The following is a 14,086-nucleotide window of genomic DNA, read 5'->3' on the forward strand; positions in this document are numbered from 1 at the left end:
TTTTAATATATCTATTTAATATTAGATGTTATTTGTGTTTTTTATTGTATTCCAATTTTCCAATCTCTAAACTTTCATTTATTTTACCTTTATGTTTCTTAATTGAAAATTAAAACCACATTATTGAATATTTAATTTTTTCTCATATATTTTTACTGCCATTTATTTTTTAATAGTTTTAAAATTATTTCAACTGAAATTGATTTTAATTAGTCTTATGTAATTTTCTTTTCATTAAATTGTATTACTATTTTACTTTATTTTGTAATAAATTTTTGTTTAATTTTTTTTTATGTCGTTTTTTGTTTTAAGTTGACTAACTTAAGTTTAATATTTTATTTTCTTTTTCTTTTTTTTTAAAGCTAGTTCTGTTAAACTCCATTTTCTATGTAGGTTAACTTAAAATGCTAAAATCAGCAGCATGTTTCTGGCTCCAGTCATGAAATCATCTGATCAGTTCCGACCAATCAGATGCGGCGGTGTGGCTCCACCATCTGATCATTTATCTGCGATGAATAATAAACAGTGATGACGTTCTTCTTCTGTGGTAGTGAAGTGGCAGCAGGGCTGACAGCAGGAGGCGTTGTTGAGGTGGTTTGTGTGACCCTGCTGTTTGCCGCCCCCAGGTTCCCGCCGCCCTGAGCAGCAAGGAGAGGAGGGAGCAGTGGGGGCTCCGCAGCAGCCTGTCCCCCCCACCCTCTATCTCCCGCCCGTCCACCCCCACTCCCCCATCCCGGACCTGCTCACCCCTCCCCCTGTCCCGCACCTCCTCACCTCTCCCTCCCCCTTTGCCGGTGCTGAGCGTGGCCCCCGCCCCGGGTCCCCCTCCGCCGCCACCACTGCCCCCAGCGTCCAGCATCAGGGACAGCCCCGGGGACGAGGACACGGCGGCGCTGCTGCCCCGCGGAGACGCCCTGCTGCGGCTGAGCGAGGACGACGGCACAGAGAACCCGCTGCTGGCCCCACTGCTAGGCCCCGCCTCCCCCCGCCGCTCGCCACGCCGCTTCCCACTCCCTCTGTCTCCTGTCGACCTGGACCTGGATGAGTCCCACGTGTGACAGCAGAAGAAGAGTTTCATCCTAGTTCAGCTCCACCAGAGTTTTATTATCATTACAACTATTTCGTTCATAAATTCAGAGATTTATTTTTAAACTATATTTTCAGCCTCATATTTATCAGTCTTAAATATTAAAGCTTCTAACAGACATTTATAGCAAAAGAAGGAACCCTATCATATTCACATTCACCACGCCCTCTACATTTACTGGCACCATGGTCTAAAGTGTCACTCTAATGCTGGTTGTTGCATATTTTACACGTACCAGAAGGTGTATAGTTAACACTCTGCTGCCACACAGAGGTTGAAATTATACCAGCTAAACCTAATTTTAGAGATGTTCATAATGAAATTTTAATGATTCGCTTTTGATATCAGTCAGCTTGGCAGCATAAACAACAATAATAGAGGCCCGCAGCATCACAGCTCTTCTACCTTGCTTCACATTGTCCCAGTTCAGGCTAGTAAACTCCACGTTTACATTTGTGATGGTAGGACAGAAAGGGCTCCCCTCCCCCCTTTCACCACAGGTCGTCAATACGAAGAGAGCAGGTAACAGTTGTCATGGAAACGGGTTGTGTAGTCTTAGCACAACTTGTAAATGTTTAATAAGTGGATATTTGGATAGAAGAAAGAAAACTTGTGATTATTCCTTCTGAGTTCCACTTTGAAGAGTGTCTGGCCTCGGTGTCTCATCATCTTTATTTCCCAGGGAAACAGGAAGTCACAGTTTTCATAGGGAATTTAAAGGCTGGAGCGCAGGGAAGATCCTTTCACAGTGAAAATATGTGGAGCTAGCTGAGTTGTACTTTAACTAGGACTGTCTCCATACACCTTTGCTCATACTGACTACAATGAAGCTTTGCCAAAACAAAAAGCTAGCTGCAAACAAAAAGAAAAAAAAATCATATGCAGAAAATCAGCCCACTGTTAGGTACTGTGTCTTTGTACCAATCTTCACCGGATTGACCTGTAACTGTAGAGGGCGCTGTCTCTAAAAGCCATTTTAAAGCTAATAAAAAGAATTTAGTCTTTTTTATTATGTGGCATAAGAACATATATTGAGCATTTATTTAATAGAGAGTGAAAATGTATTCATATGTATTTGTTTGTCAGTGACTTTAGTCATACAAATGTCTATTTTAAGCCATCAGGAGCCAACAGATGATGGAAAACAAAAAGCGGAGAAGCTTTAACAGCTGGCCCATTGTTCAGAGAAAAGCAATATTTAATCAGTGCCCCTTTAAATTAGATTTATTGTGTTTTGACTGTGTTCTAATAGTAAAACAATAGAAACACACCCGTAGATTATCTAGTTAGCTTGTTTGTTGCGCTGCTACGTGTCGAGTTTCTCTTCGTCCTGACGTTTGCGTCGTCGTCGTCCAGCAGAAAAAACTCCAGCTGTGATGAACCTCGTTGCTGATCTAATGCCTTAAGGGAATCATTTCATCTGTTCAGTTCCAGTTGTGTTTACCTGACATGGTTAGAGGTGTTTTGTGCCATAATTAACACCAACGCACTGTGACTCTGGCTGAATAGCTTCCTGTTTTGTGCTAATGTAGCTCTTTTCCTGGAAACCTGTAACAATGGCTGCATGAGACACAATGCAGTTTCTTTTTACCTGCTAAATAAACAGGATTAACATGACCTCCTTGGTTCAATTATATTGTCAAATTTTGCTGTTATGACTCTTTGCTGCCAGTAGAGGGCAGTATATTCCAAACATACCAGACAATGTGCTGTTTCCCTTTAAATGTCTTATATTCGGTCTTGCTTGAATATTTCTCAGATATCTAAATAAACAAATATTGTTTACAGCCTGCTTGAAGATTTTTCTGTTGACAAAGTAGACTTGAGAAAAATGGAAAAAAAAAACCTGAGCTGAAAATACACTTTTTTTGTTGTTGTTTATTCTTTGAAGTTTCTGATTTTTCCCAGAAGTCCAACTGTGAAGAACATTGAGAGCAGCGACGAACGCTTCAGGACCACCTCGATGCTCTCATACGGACCTGCTGCAAACTCCAAAGTAGGTCATTAGAAAGCAGTTCCATCCTATGGCATTTGTTTGAACCACTTTCAGGATCAGAGCATCCTGCAAGAGAAAAACACAAATTATCTGAAGAATTGCAGAACTTTTTCTCGTTAAAATGAGTTGAAGAAATGTACAACTTTACCTCTACCTAATTTCAAAACCCAATATCTAGGTATCAGCAATTTCTTCGTGTATTTTTGCTTGAATCTGTTCTATGAATTGGAGATTGTTCACTTGTTTTGTGAACAGCGATTAAAAAAGTAACGCGGCGAAGGACTTGAGGGCCACAACAGACTGAGGGCCCTCAAATGAAGTGAATCTAAATCTTACTGAGTTCTCTGGGATCATGCCTCAATCAGCCATTTTTGCTGTTCCAAAGTGAGACAAGTGACTGTGTAGCCAGTCAATTTTAATGTACAAATATAAGTATAGTTAGGACCAGGTTAACCCTAACCCTTCCTTTCAATACCATGTTTGTGTACCGCTTTAGCTTTCACTAATTATGTTGGGATTGCTCTTTAGCATTAGCGGAACTGTTTGTGATTAGTGCTCTAGCATTAATGCAGCTAGCTTTTTAGTTAGTCATGCCCAGCAATGCCTCTAAGAATCAAGAACAACAAACCAACATAAAAGTAGTTAAGTGGTCATATTATTTTGCCTAGTTTGTGTAAAGGAATTTTATTATTCTTCAATCAACTTTAATGTGAAAAATGCATTACATTCAAATACATCATAAATATGCGAATGTCAACTTTATTTTACGCGACGTACCGTCAGTATAAAAATTGCATCAATTGTTACGTCAGAGCTTGAGCAAAAGGCTTTGGAGACCAGCATTGTTTGAGGTAGCTTTTTAATTTTTGTTGTCTGACTCTGGAGCGCCCTCTGGTGATGAAGCTGCCCAAGTGCTCACCTTGAACACATCCCATCTCTCAGGAAGGATCCCCTTGTTGAACAACAATGATGCTAAATATGAAATCGTGACAATGGAGAACGGAGGAGACAATATCCAGATAGTCTTAAAGGGCCGGCGCTGGATATAAACGCCATCCTCCAGCATCCCATCTGGGAACCGCAGCCGAGCCGGCAGACTGATCACCGATTCCTCACTCAGAACTCTCACCAGGAACGCCACGATGTAGGGCGAATCCCCTGAATGATGACGATCCGAAGGGAGCACAGAGCCACTGAAATTAGGAGAATCCAAAGCTCAACTTGCTGCCCTGCTAATACCCTGAACTCACCAGGCTATCAAACACCAGAGTCAGCTGGATGACATCGGTGAGAGCCACCAAGTAGCCAGCTTCAGTAGCCAAACAATTCTCTTTCCACCGTTTTCACGTTAAACACTGAACTGGGTTGAGGTCACTGAACTGACCTCAACCCCGTTTCAGTGACAGATAATTCTGTAATAAACAGTAACGCTGGTTTTCCAGCTCATTGCTAAAGGAACCAATCATCCCTGCTGTGATTTAGATCAGGGGTTCCCAAACTTTACCATGCCACGCCCCCAAACTGCATTAGCTTCTACTTCCTGGTATAAACCCACTGCGTAATGGAATTTCTCACTTTTATTTACTATTTAATAGTTATTACATTCATTAGCATAAACACTGCCTCACACCCTCTGATTTTAGTTGGAAATTAATTCTGTCAGGTAATCATGAGTTTACTGAACATATTGACAGATAAAAATTACCACAAGAAAGCATGAATTTTTAAATGAATCCGATTAAAATTTATTGAATCTTCACACTTCATATGTTTTTAAAAAAGTCTTTTTTTTCTCTTTTCTTTTCTTAGCCTTTTCATTTCACGCTTGAGGAGCAAAGCAGCTTCATAAATGTGACATGGCAGAAAAATCTACTGAATTCCTTTCTTTGAATTCTTTCCGAGGCCCTCTACTGCCCCCTGGCGGCCCCACGTTGAAACGCCCCCGCTGCAGCGTGTCTCACCCAGAGAAATGAGCGTGACGGGAAACCACGACTTCGCTGATGAACGGAACGACGGCCATCAGCCCGGTGAGCTAACCAACGAGTTGCCTTCTTCTTCTGAGACACCTTAGAATGATTGATAACTGGAAACTAACATCCTAATATCCTGGTTTTTTTCTATTGTAAATATGTGGAAAATAATCAGTTTTTTAGAAGAAATTTATTTTCTTATGGAGCTAAACAATAAAGATTTAATAATTTTTTTAGGAAAACTTGGGACATTTTTGAGTTTGAAAAGTAGAAAAATTGCTTGGAAACCCCCCCCCCCCCCAAAAAAAACCCTCAGCTTTTTCTGAAAAACTTTCAGGAAATTTCAAATTTTTTTAAACTCGGAGGTGTCCTTGTTTTTTCTAGAAATGTTTTGAGATTTATCTGAAAATGTCCGATTTTTTTGGTGAGAAATTTTCTCCTTTTCTATCTACAATGGCCCTAACATGTTGTTGTAACTCATTTAGTTAAGAGTAGCAAATATGAATTGTTAGAAAGCACTGGCCCTTAAATGACAAATTATTAAAGCAGCTCACTTTGAGCTTAGAAATGGAGTACATTGATCTGCTAATCATTCGTGGGGTTTTTTATAGAGTATTAATAGTTTTGAACCATGTTGTGTGCGAATGTAAAAAAAAAAACAAAAACAGAATGAAGGCTGTTGTCAGTTTATAGTTTTATTGGATTATTAGCGCACATCCGTTCCGCTGCAAGATCAGTGCATTTCACAAATCAGCAAGACAGACGACAAGAAGTCCAAACCCGGAATAAAAAGTGACTCCTTTCACTCCCAAGCTCTGACTCTTAAAGGAAAATAGAAAATTAAAACATGAGAACAGAGCAGACGTCAGTGCATTGTTCAGGTTAACCACTGGTGGGAAACAACCAGCTCCCCCTGGAGGAGGGAGGAGTCGCTAAGGCACCAGAACTGCAGGTGGGGGGGTGGGGTAGCTTATCGATGGCTGAGTGGACTGAACCCGCCTGGAACCGGACTGGGGTCACTGGGACGGGTTCTTCACACAGAACCAGAACCGTTCCAGCTCCACAGGGAGGAGGGAACAAACAGAACCGCTTTAAAACCAAGAGGAGAGCCATGCAGGAGAACCCGGACCAGCTGCTCTACTGGCTGGGCAGGGCCGGAGCTAGAGCCACCTGGAGCTGGGGGGCTGACGCCCAGCAAGACCAGCAGCTACAGGAACCACATGGCGGCCCCACAGTCACAGGATAAACTGTGAAGCTTTTATTAGTTGTTGATAAACACAGAATGGTTCATAAAAATTGAAAAATTAGCGTGCTTAAAGCAATGTTAACCCCTTAGTAACCTGTTATTACGTGTTTATAAACACTAAAGATGTAATAAATGGTTTGAGTAAAGTGACTTTTTACATGTTTAGATGAATTAAATAAAACCTGAAGATGCTGGATTAACTTATTAAAATGTAATTAACGACAGAAAAACTAAATTGCAGATTTTATTGGAAAAAAAACCCAGACACTTAAAGACAAAGAACAAATTAATGAATATGTGAGACAGTGAAGAAGGCCAAAACTTGTCATTCCAGCATATATGTATGTAGATATAGATGAATGATATCTCTTGAAAAGACTTTTGGGGTAAATATTTTTAATTTCTTCAACCAGTTTAGATATGTGAACCATTGTGCATTGTGCTTTAGGAGCGGTTTTCCTGTGACGTTCGTCCTGATTGGATGAGCTGCTGATCTAGAGCAGTCTCAGCACGTCGCTCGCCCCTCTCTCTCTCTCTCAAACAAACGCCCCTCTTTAACCGAAGTGTAGCTGAAGGTGGAGAAAAGAAGCAAACCAAGCAGATCCCAACCCTCCAAACCATCTTAAGGCTGTTAGTACCTGTACAAGAATACGTCGAGATATAAAAACGAGCAGCGGGGCGGCAGCTCGTGCTCTGAGGCTCCGAGCGTCACCTGATTGGCCGTCGGCTGCCAGAGCGCCCCGCCTTCATCCCAACTGTGTGCAATTCACTCACATTCAGCCACTTGGACTTAAAGACAGGAAACGTAGGACTCTGAGTTCTTCCAGAGAGGCTTGCTGTAAGCCCAGCCTTCACCCTGCAGAGAGAAACAGGAAGTAGTGTGGTTCCTGCTGCTAGGTGACAGGAAGGGCCGGTTGCGATGGACGCTCACCTCCCGATCAAAGTATCTGGTCCTCCACGGCGTCTCGGTCTCGGCCCGCTGCCGCTCCTCGGCCCGCTGCCGCTCCTCCAGGATCCTCTTGTGTTCGGTGGCTTTATCGATGTCCTTCTGCCGCAGCGCCTCTGTCACATGCTGCCACAGGCGCCTGCAACACGAGTTCACCACGTCGGTCAACGGACATGGCCAACATGGACGCTTCCCGCCAGAACCCAGCCCACCTGGACTCTGTGGACGCTTGCTTCTCTATGGGCCGGACCCGCTTCCTGGTGACGGGCAGCTTGGTGACGTCCACCACCTTGGTCTCTCCGCTGGTGTAGCTGAACTCCAGCACGCCGTTCCACTCGCCCTGAACCCGACACACCACCGCGTTGGTGGGGTTGTGCTTCACCTCTGCCGTTACCCTGAACACCAACAACAACGTTTAGCAGGAGCTAACGCCAAAGTGCTGTGCCAGCGTCATATTTAGCAAAGCTAACACTGAAGCTCTATACCAATACTGTATTTAGTGGAAGCTGATAGAAGTTTGGCTATCTACCCTTGACATCATGCTAACAGGACAGACCAGTTGTTTTTCTATCCTCCAATCAACAGATGGTGTTGTGTGACGCCAGTATCTCTACCCTAACCATATCATTTAATGGAGCTGCAGCTGAAGGGAGGATTAGCTGGTGGTTTCCATGGCGCCCAGCGGTACGTACTTGTGTAACTTCCCGCCGTAGAAGGGCTTGGTCTGGAAGGTGATGACGGCAGAGTATCCGGACTTGTTGCAGGCGATGTTGACCTTTCCGCCCAGCTCCACCCAGGGCACGGTGAGGATGGAGCGGGCGTAGGCGCAGGGCAGCGTGAAGGTGTACTCCTCATCGTGCTCCAGCAGATGCAGGCAACCTGGACAGAGACGTCGGGAATCAGAGCGGACAAATCCTCGAGAGGCAGCTGTGAAACCAGACGCTGAACATCCAATCCCACCGGCTCTGATAAGCCTCATTAATTACTCACAGCCGCCGTTAAATATACATCAGCTGCTATCTGTTCTTTCCAGTCGGCATTAAATACAGAAGAGGCAGCATATCCCACAGCCTGATGCCTTCAGGAACTGAGAGCACAGAGCTCATCGAAGCTAAGTTAACGCTAATGCCACAGGCGGATGCGTTCACTGACCTTCTCCGATCATGGACACGCCGATGGACATCCCCATGAACTTGCTCTTGGTCCACACGTGTGTGTTCACACACATCTGCCTCTCCAGACACTCTGCGTAGAAGCCAGACACCGGGGGATGATGGGACACCTGCTCCGCCACAAACCGCACCTGGTAGGGCTCCGGGGCCTCGGCGAGGGGCTCGGCCTCCCCGTGGAGGGCCTCGGACCCCCGGGGGACCCTCCAGGAGCAGTGGAAGGTCTCTCCGATGATGGGGTTGTAGGGCTTCTTGGCGATGGCGCCCTTGCGGCCCTCATGGAACGACGTGAGGTAGTACTCCACGAAGCGAATCATGCGGTCCTCAGGGCTGTTGCCGTCGGTGATGGTGACGAAGAGCTCCGGGTGGGACATGAAGTCCGCGTACATCTCCAGCAGGGAGCGCTTCTCCAGGATGAAGGTGGGCAGGACCACCTGGAGGGACGGGTTTACACGTCACACCCTCCAAACCGAAAACCTCAACTGACCACAGCACATGTTTAGCACTTAGCTGGCAGCTTCTGGTTGCTATGGAGATCCCAGTTTACCTGCCTTAAATCACCTTAATTATGAGTTCTCTTCTTTCCAATCTTTAAGAGTAGATAAGAAAAAAAATGATGAAATGCACCAAGTCTAGAAAGTCCCACTACATTGAGTCTGTAAATGTTTTGGCTAGCAGCTAGCAGCTTCATCCAATATCAAAGTTAAGAGCATCAATCCTAATTATAATAAAAATAGATTTTATTGTTAAAACTGCATCAGGAAAATCCTGGAAAATCCAGGATTTGCTGTTCTGCAAATCCTGGTGCAGAACAGAAGCGACAGCATTTGATTTGATTGTGACTGGTGTTACAATCCCTGATTTTAGATTATGTGGTAAAACTGATTAAAAGCCACAAAAATTACCAGAGCAAGAGAACTGCTGTTTGCCTGGTCTCCTGAAGGGGGCAGTGCAGGCCACCTAGTTCAGTTTTAACCAGAAACTAGAGAGAAGCCATCCAGGTGTTAAACCGGGACCCTTTGAAGTTTGATGCTTTATTAGCAGGAAATTTTTTTTTTTGAACTAACAGCTTCCCCTTCTGCTGTCAGGTTGAAACCTGATCCTGCTCTGTGATTGGTGGACGGGCCGTACCCGGGTCAGGTCCATGCCCAGCTTGAGCTGCGACAGCAGGTGCAGGATGACGCTGCGCTCCTCCTCCACGGCCCCCAGGTCCTCCTCCGTGTCCATGAACGAGTCCTCCACCTCGTCCTCTGGGTCCACTTCCTCCTGCTCCTGCCAGACGACGCCCAGGGCAAAGGTCAAGCAGCTCCTTACAGTACATATTACAGTAACACTCTGCTGGTTCTGGTCCGATCTCCATCCAGAACAACTTAAAATGGCTTTTTACTCAAAAAACAATAAGCTGCTCTTTAAAATAATAAATTAGATAATTTAATGAGATTTTGACACAGAATAAAATTAATCTCTTTATCTTGTGGGTTTTTAACTTTAGTCAATGTGCAACTAATATTTAGTCATTACTATTAACACTATAAAACCCAGTTTGTTGGCTTTAAACAAACTTTTTATTATTTATGTCTTAGGTTGCTAAATAAAAAGCAGCATCTGCATATTCCAGCTGCTCCTCAGTTTTAATCGCCATCGCTCCAATAAGTGGAACTGGGCCGATATTGACAACCAATATCAGTTATTGGTCATAAAATCATTATTACCCATGTCCCTTGCAAACAATCCTCGAAATATTAATTTCTGACTTGTATTTTTATTTATGAATGTGAGTTGTTCTCACAGTAGACAAAACTCACAAGTTTTACCACTAATTATTAAGTTTATAATGTCATAGAAGTTCTTCTGGTTCAAACTGGTGGATTTAAAGGAACTCGCATGGCAGCTTATTAAATCTAATTTCTTAACTCTGATTGGTCCACTCCAGGATGGCCGTATGCTACACTGTTAGCGTCGACACAACCCAAACTGTGCAGGAAATAACTAGAGTCTTATAGGACCCTCTTGGCTTCTTTGACATTTTATATTTCCAATTCATGACTATTTTTTGTGTTTAAAATTAAAACCAAAATGCGTTTTTAAAAGTTTACGCTACTTCCTGTTAGAAAATGTGTTCATTACATTAAAAGTAATTATATACAATACAAACATAAATACAAGTCAATAAAATGAAAGGCAGCAGAAAGAAGAAACATAAAAAAAACAGAAAGTGCTCTTTCACTTTCTTCTGATTGACTTTTTAATCATTTCGTGTGAAAACCCTTGCAGAAGTCTGGATTTAATGTCTCCTCATTGAAGATCAATTATAAATTAGTGACTTTTTCCACTAATTATAGAAATGTTCCGGTTTTATTTACAGGTATTTTAATGGCTAAACTTCATAAATATGTGACTGAAACTAATGACGGCATTTATGAGAAACACAACAGTTATGACCCAGGTCGAGCATTTTATTGATAAACACTGATCATGTTTGAAGTTAATGAAGTGACACTAAACAACAAAACGTGCAGTGAAGGGAGCCCATCTCCATGGTAACAGCATTCTTACCTCAGAGCAGGTGTCGGGGCCGCTGAGCGGCAGGTGTCCCCCCTCCAGTGGGGTGTGGTTGCCCAGCGGACTGCTGCCGTTCTTCAGGACGTCGTCGGCCCCTTTCCGCTCCAGCCACTCGATGGTGGGCCCTGTGGAGGCAGGCGAGGGCCCCGCGGCGGGCCCCGCACAGGCGTCAGCGGCCGAGCTCATGGTGGCACCCCCTCCCCTCCTCACACCCCCCCCGGCAGTTCCACCTGCTGCTCTGTCCCACTGAGAGTAACACAGCACCGCCTCAGACCACGGCTATCACCGCAGCGTGGCCCCGCCCACAAGAAGACTCCTGCTGCTCTGATTGGCCGGCTGCTGGCCAGGTAAGGAGATCTGCTGTGAAACTGGGACACATTTAGCCGAGGCAGTGTGGCAGCGAGCGGGTCGGAGCGGATCGGAGCGCTGCTGTGTGGGCTGCTGCAGCCTCAGACCGCCGTTCGCCGCTCGGCCTGCTCCACCTGCCCAGGTGAATATTTAACAGGTGCAGATCTAATTACCTGCCCAGACGGCCAGCTGCTCCGGTTCCCATCAATAATGCAGCATAATTCCAGCCACTCACCTCCCAGGGCGGCCCGCTGCCGCGCCACCTGCTGCAGCTGCAGGATGTGCAGGCACTCGCTCAGGCAGCTCATGGTGGCCATGGAGGTGGCCTTCAGCATCAGCAGGTCCTGGTCCAGGGGGGAAAGGCCAGGGCCCGGGGCCGCCGGCAGCTCCTCGATGCTCTGGATCAGGTCCCGGTGCTGGCCCTGGGCCTGGCTCATCATCTGGACACAAACAGAACCACATCTGGTCAGAGATGAGCCGACATCAGCTCTGATTCTGCTGCTGCTGCCTGCCAGGATGCCAACAGTGCAGCAGCTCCCCCTGCTGGACACACAGCGCCCCACCACTCACCTCACCCCACTGCTGAATATTTCATGATTTGAGACAATACAGCTAATTACACATCAGCAGGAAATCACACTTTGCCCTCCCTTCTACAGCAGGGGGCACCAAAGTGCAGCCCAGGGGCCACTGATATTTTTGAGGTCCCCAACTGCAGTTCAAGAATAGTAACAATTTCTTACAATGGGAAATGTTAAGTACAACATAAAAATATTTGTAGTTTTACAACTAAATAGAATGAATTCTATCTAGAAAAGTCAACTTTGCAGAACCCAAATCAGCTTTGATTTAATTTATTAAACTTTGCTAAATATGAGAAGTGTTTAGAAAGACCCGATTCCTGTTTTTATAACAGGATACGTGTTATAAAACACTTGACATATATAAAGTGGATGTGAAGACTAGATGCCTTTCTTTACAGCAAATGTGGAAAGTCCGTTGAAGTTCTGGATCTAGGGGGAATAACATCACTTTTCTACCAAAAAACTAAACTAAACTAAAACCAGACCCACCTGAATCATTCCATCTGCTGATTCAACATGATTCAGAGAGCAAACCAGTTACAGACAAGACAAGTGTCGGCCATGTTGGGGTGTGTGTCGTACCTCCCTGGCGTCCAGCAGGTGGTCGGGCGTCAGCGACTTCCTGCTGGAGTAGACGGAGCCCTTGTGGTTTTGCGTCCAGCCGAACAGGGCCGAGGCGCTCTGACTGGGCCGCCGCAGAGACAACGGCGAGCTGGCGCTGCTCTGGGACGCCACAGAGTACCTACGGCTGGGGGCTGGGTTGCTCTGGGAGACAAGACACACATGACGAGATGGTCCAGAGCCGGTCTGGGTCAGAACGAGAACCAGGCGGGACCTCTCCTACCTTGCCCAGGGCCTCCGTGTGGTGCTGAGTGCAGATCTGCAGCCGGCTCACCCAGTGCTGCCTCTCTTTGGCGTCGCTGGCTATAAACACACACACACACACACAGAGGAGAGAGAATCATCGATCCTGCGCCTCACAGGCTGCACATAATGGACCTGCTGCAGATCAATACCAGCAGCTGGATGATGATGGTGGACTCACCTCGCAGCTTGTACTGTTCTCCACTGATGGCGTTTACGGTGAAGGTGTGGGAGTCCTCGTCGCTGGGGGAGATGACGGCCCCGGCCAGCGGCAGGCTGCCCCGGGGCTTCTGGGAGCGGGACTGCTCGTTCACAAAGTACTCCAAAAGACCCGCCTCGTTGTTCAGGACGAAGAACCTAGAGGAGCAGCCTGTCAGTGATCAGAACACCCGGTTTAAAGCGCCAGCGCCAGGTAACAACTCACCTGTACTGCCAGCCTGTCACCAGGTTAGTGTACTTCATCAGGTAGCCGTCTATGTTCTCCATGTGATCGCTTCGGACAGACAGAAATGCTAAGGTTAACACAGATTGATGATCAGAGGCTCCTGCCAGTCAGCGCGCAGGGCAAAGTCCGCCCCTTCACTCAGGTGAGTCAGGTTGGCAGGTAAACAGAGCAAAAACACCCACCTGTACTGCCAGCTCTTCCCGCCCGCTCTCCCCGAACTGGGGGTTCTGTTCGGGGGAAATACATCCACTTTCCCCTCGTTCTCCGCGACCCGAACCGCCGCAGTTTCCCCCTGCATGGTCAAAAGGCAGAGCCCTTGCCTCCGTCAACCCTGCTCCTCCTGCGGCGGCGGAGGCTAAAACTTCTGATGCTAAGCTGAGATTTGATCACCCAACTCGAGCTTCTGGGTTCTGATTTCGTCCCACTCCAGGAAAAGTCGTTATCCGCCTCTGGGAAAACCGGCTTGAAGCCCTCGTTCGGACAGTGAGGGGACTACGGCTGAAGAAACATCATGAAACGGTGTAGCTGGGTTAACAACCTCCGCTAGCTGCTGCTATTTACTGCCTCGGCAGGAACGCGATTGTCACGTGACTGTTTGACTGTAGCGCATTTCCGGTTTGGATTTAAAGAAATAAAGCAATAAGAAATCCCGCTGCTAATGTCACAAAATAAAGAATTTTTTGTAAAAAGGTAAAAGTTTTTCAATGTACAAATCGTATGAAGTACATTCAGAGTTATTCAATTTGCACCTAAGAACGCTCACTCGGCTGTTTCTATCAAATTTCAAACCTCCATATTTTCGAAATTCTTAGGATAAATGTAGTCATACGATTTACTAACTGAAATTATTTATCACCTCATTGATGTAA

At 45.7% G+C, this 14,086-nt stretch overlaps 2 protein-coding genes across 6 annotated transcripts in view; one reads left to right on the forward strand and one right to left on the reverse strand.

The window, feature by feature from the left end:
• LOC122827503 (protein unc-80 homolog) overlaps positions 1 to 2,874 on the forward strand; it is a 43,510-nt gene extending 40,636 nt beyond the window's left edge. Inside the window, exon 66 of the mRNA XM_044110509.1 lies at positions 627 to 2,874. Within this exon, the coding sequence (XP_043966444.1) occupies positions 627 to 1,058 (432 nt within the window). The 3' untranslated portion in view covers positions 1,059 to 2,874. The remainder of the gene's footprint in view (positions 1 to 626) is intronic.
• On the reverse strand, positions 2,729 to 13,819 carry LOC122827222 (oxysterol-binding protein-related protein 11-like). Of its 5 annotated transcripts, none has more exons than XM_044109927.1 (14): positions 13,400 to 13,819; positions 13,197 to 13,265; positions 12,954 to 13,129; positions 12,753 to 12,832; positions 12,491 to 12,673; positions 11,560 to 11,764; positions 10,971 to 11,101; positions 9,546 to 9,686; positions 8,398 to 8,848; positions 7,938 to 8,124; positions 7,458 to 7,640; positions 7,231 to 7,384; positions 7,074 to 7,155; positions 2,729 to 3,149 (listed from the first exon to the last, which is right to left on the reverse strand). In XM_044109927.1, exons 1-13 carry the CDS (start codon positions 13,513 to 13,515, stop codon positions 7,090 to 7,092), a joined length of 2,142 nt encoding a protein of 713 aa, XP_043965862.1. In that variant the 5' UTR covers positions 13,516 to 13,819; the 3' UTR covers positions 2,729 to 3,149; positions 7,074 to 7,089. The 5 variants fall into 5 exon arrangements, 4 of the variants coding, with proteins under 4 accessions (XP_043965862.1, XP_043965861.1, XP_043965860.1 ...); XR_006369996.1 differs by lacking the exon at positions 2,729 to 3,149 and adding an exon at positions 5,731 to 6,937 and having other exon boundaries at positions 7,012 to 7,155; XM_044109926.1 differs by lacking the exon at positions 2,729 to 3,149 and adding an exon at positions 5,731 to 6,937.
• Positions 13,820 to 14,086: the final 267 nt, after the last annotated feature.

The sequence above is a fragment of the Gambusia affinis genome, linkage group LG24 (assembly GCF_019740435.1).
Source record: "Gambusia affinis linkage group LG24, SWU_Gaff_1.0, whole genome shotgun sequence".
NCBI lineage: Eukaryota > Metazoa > Chordata > Actinopteri > Cyprinodontiformes > Poeciliidae > Gambusia > Gambusia affinis.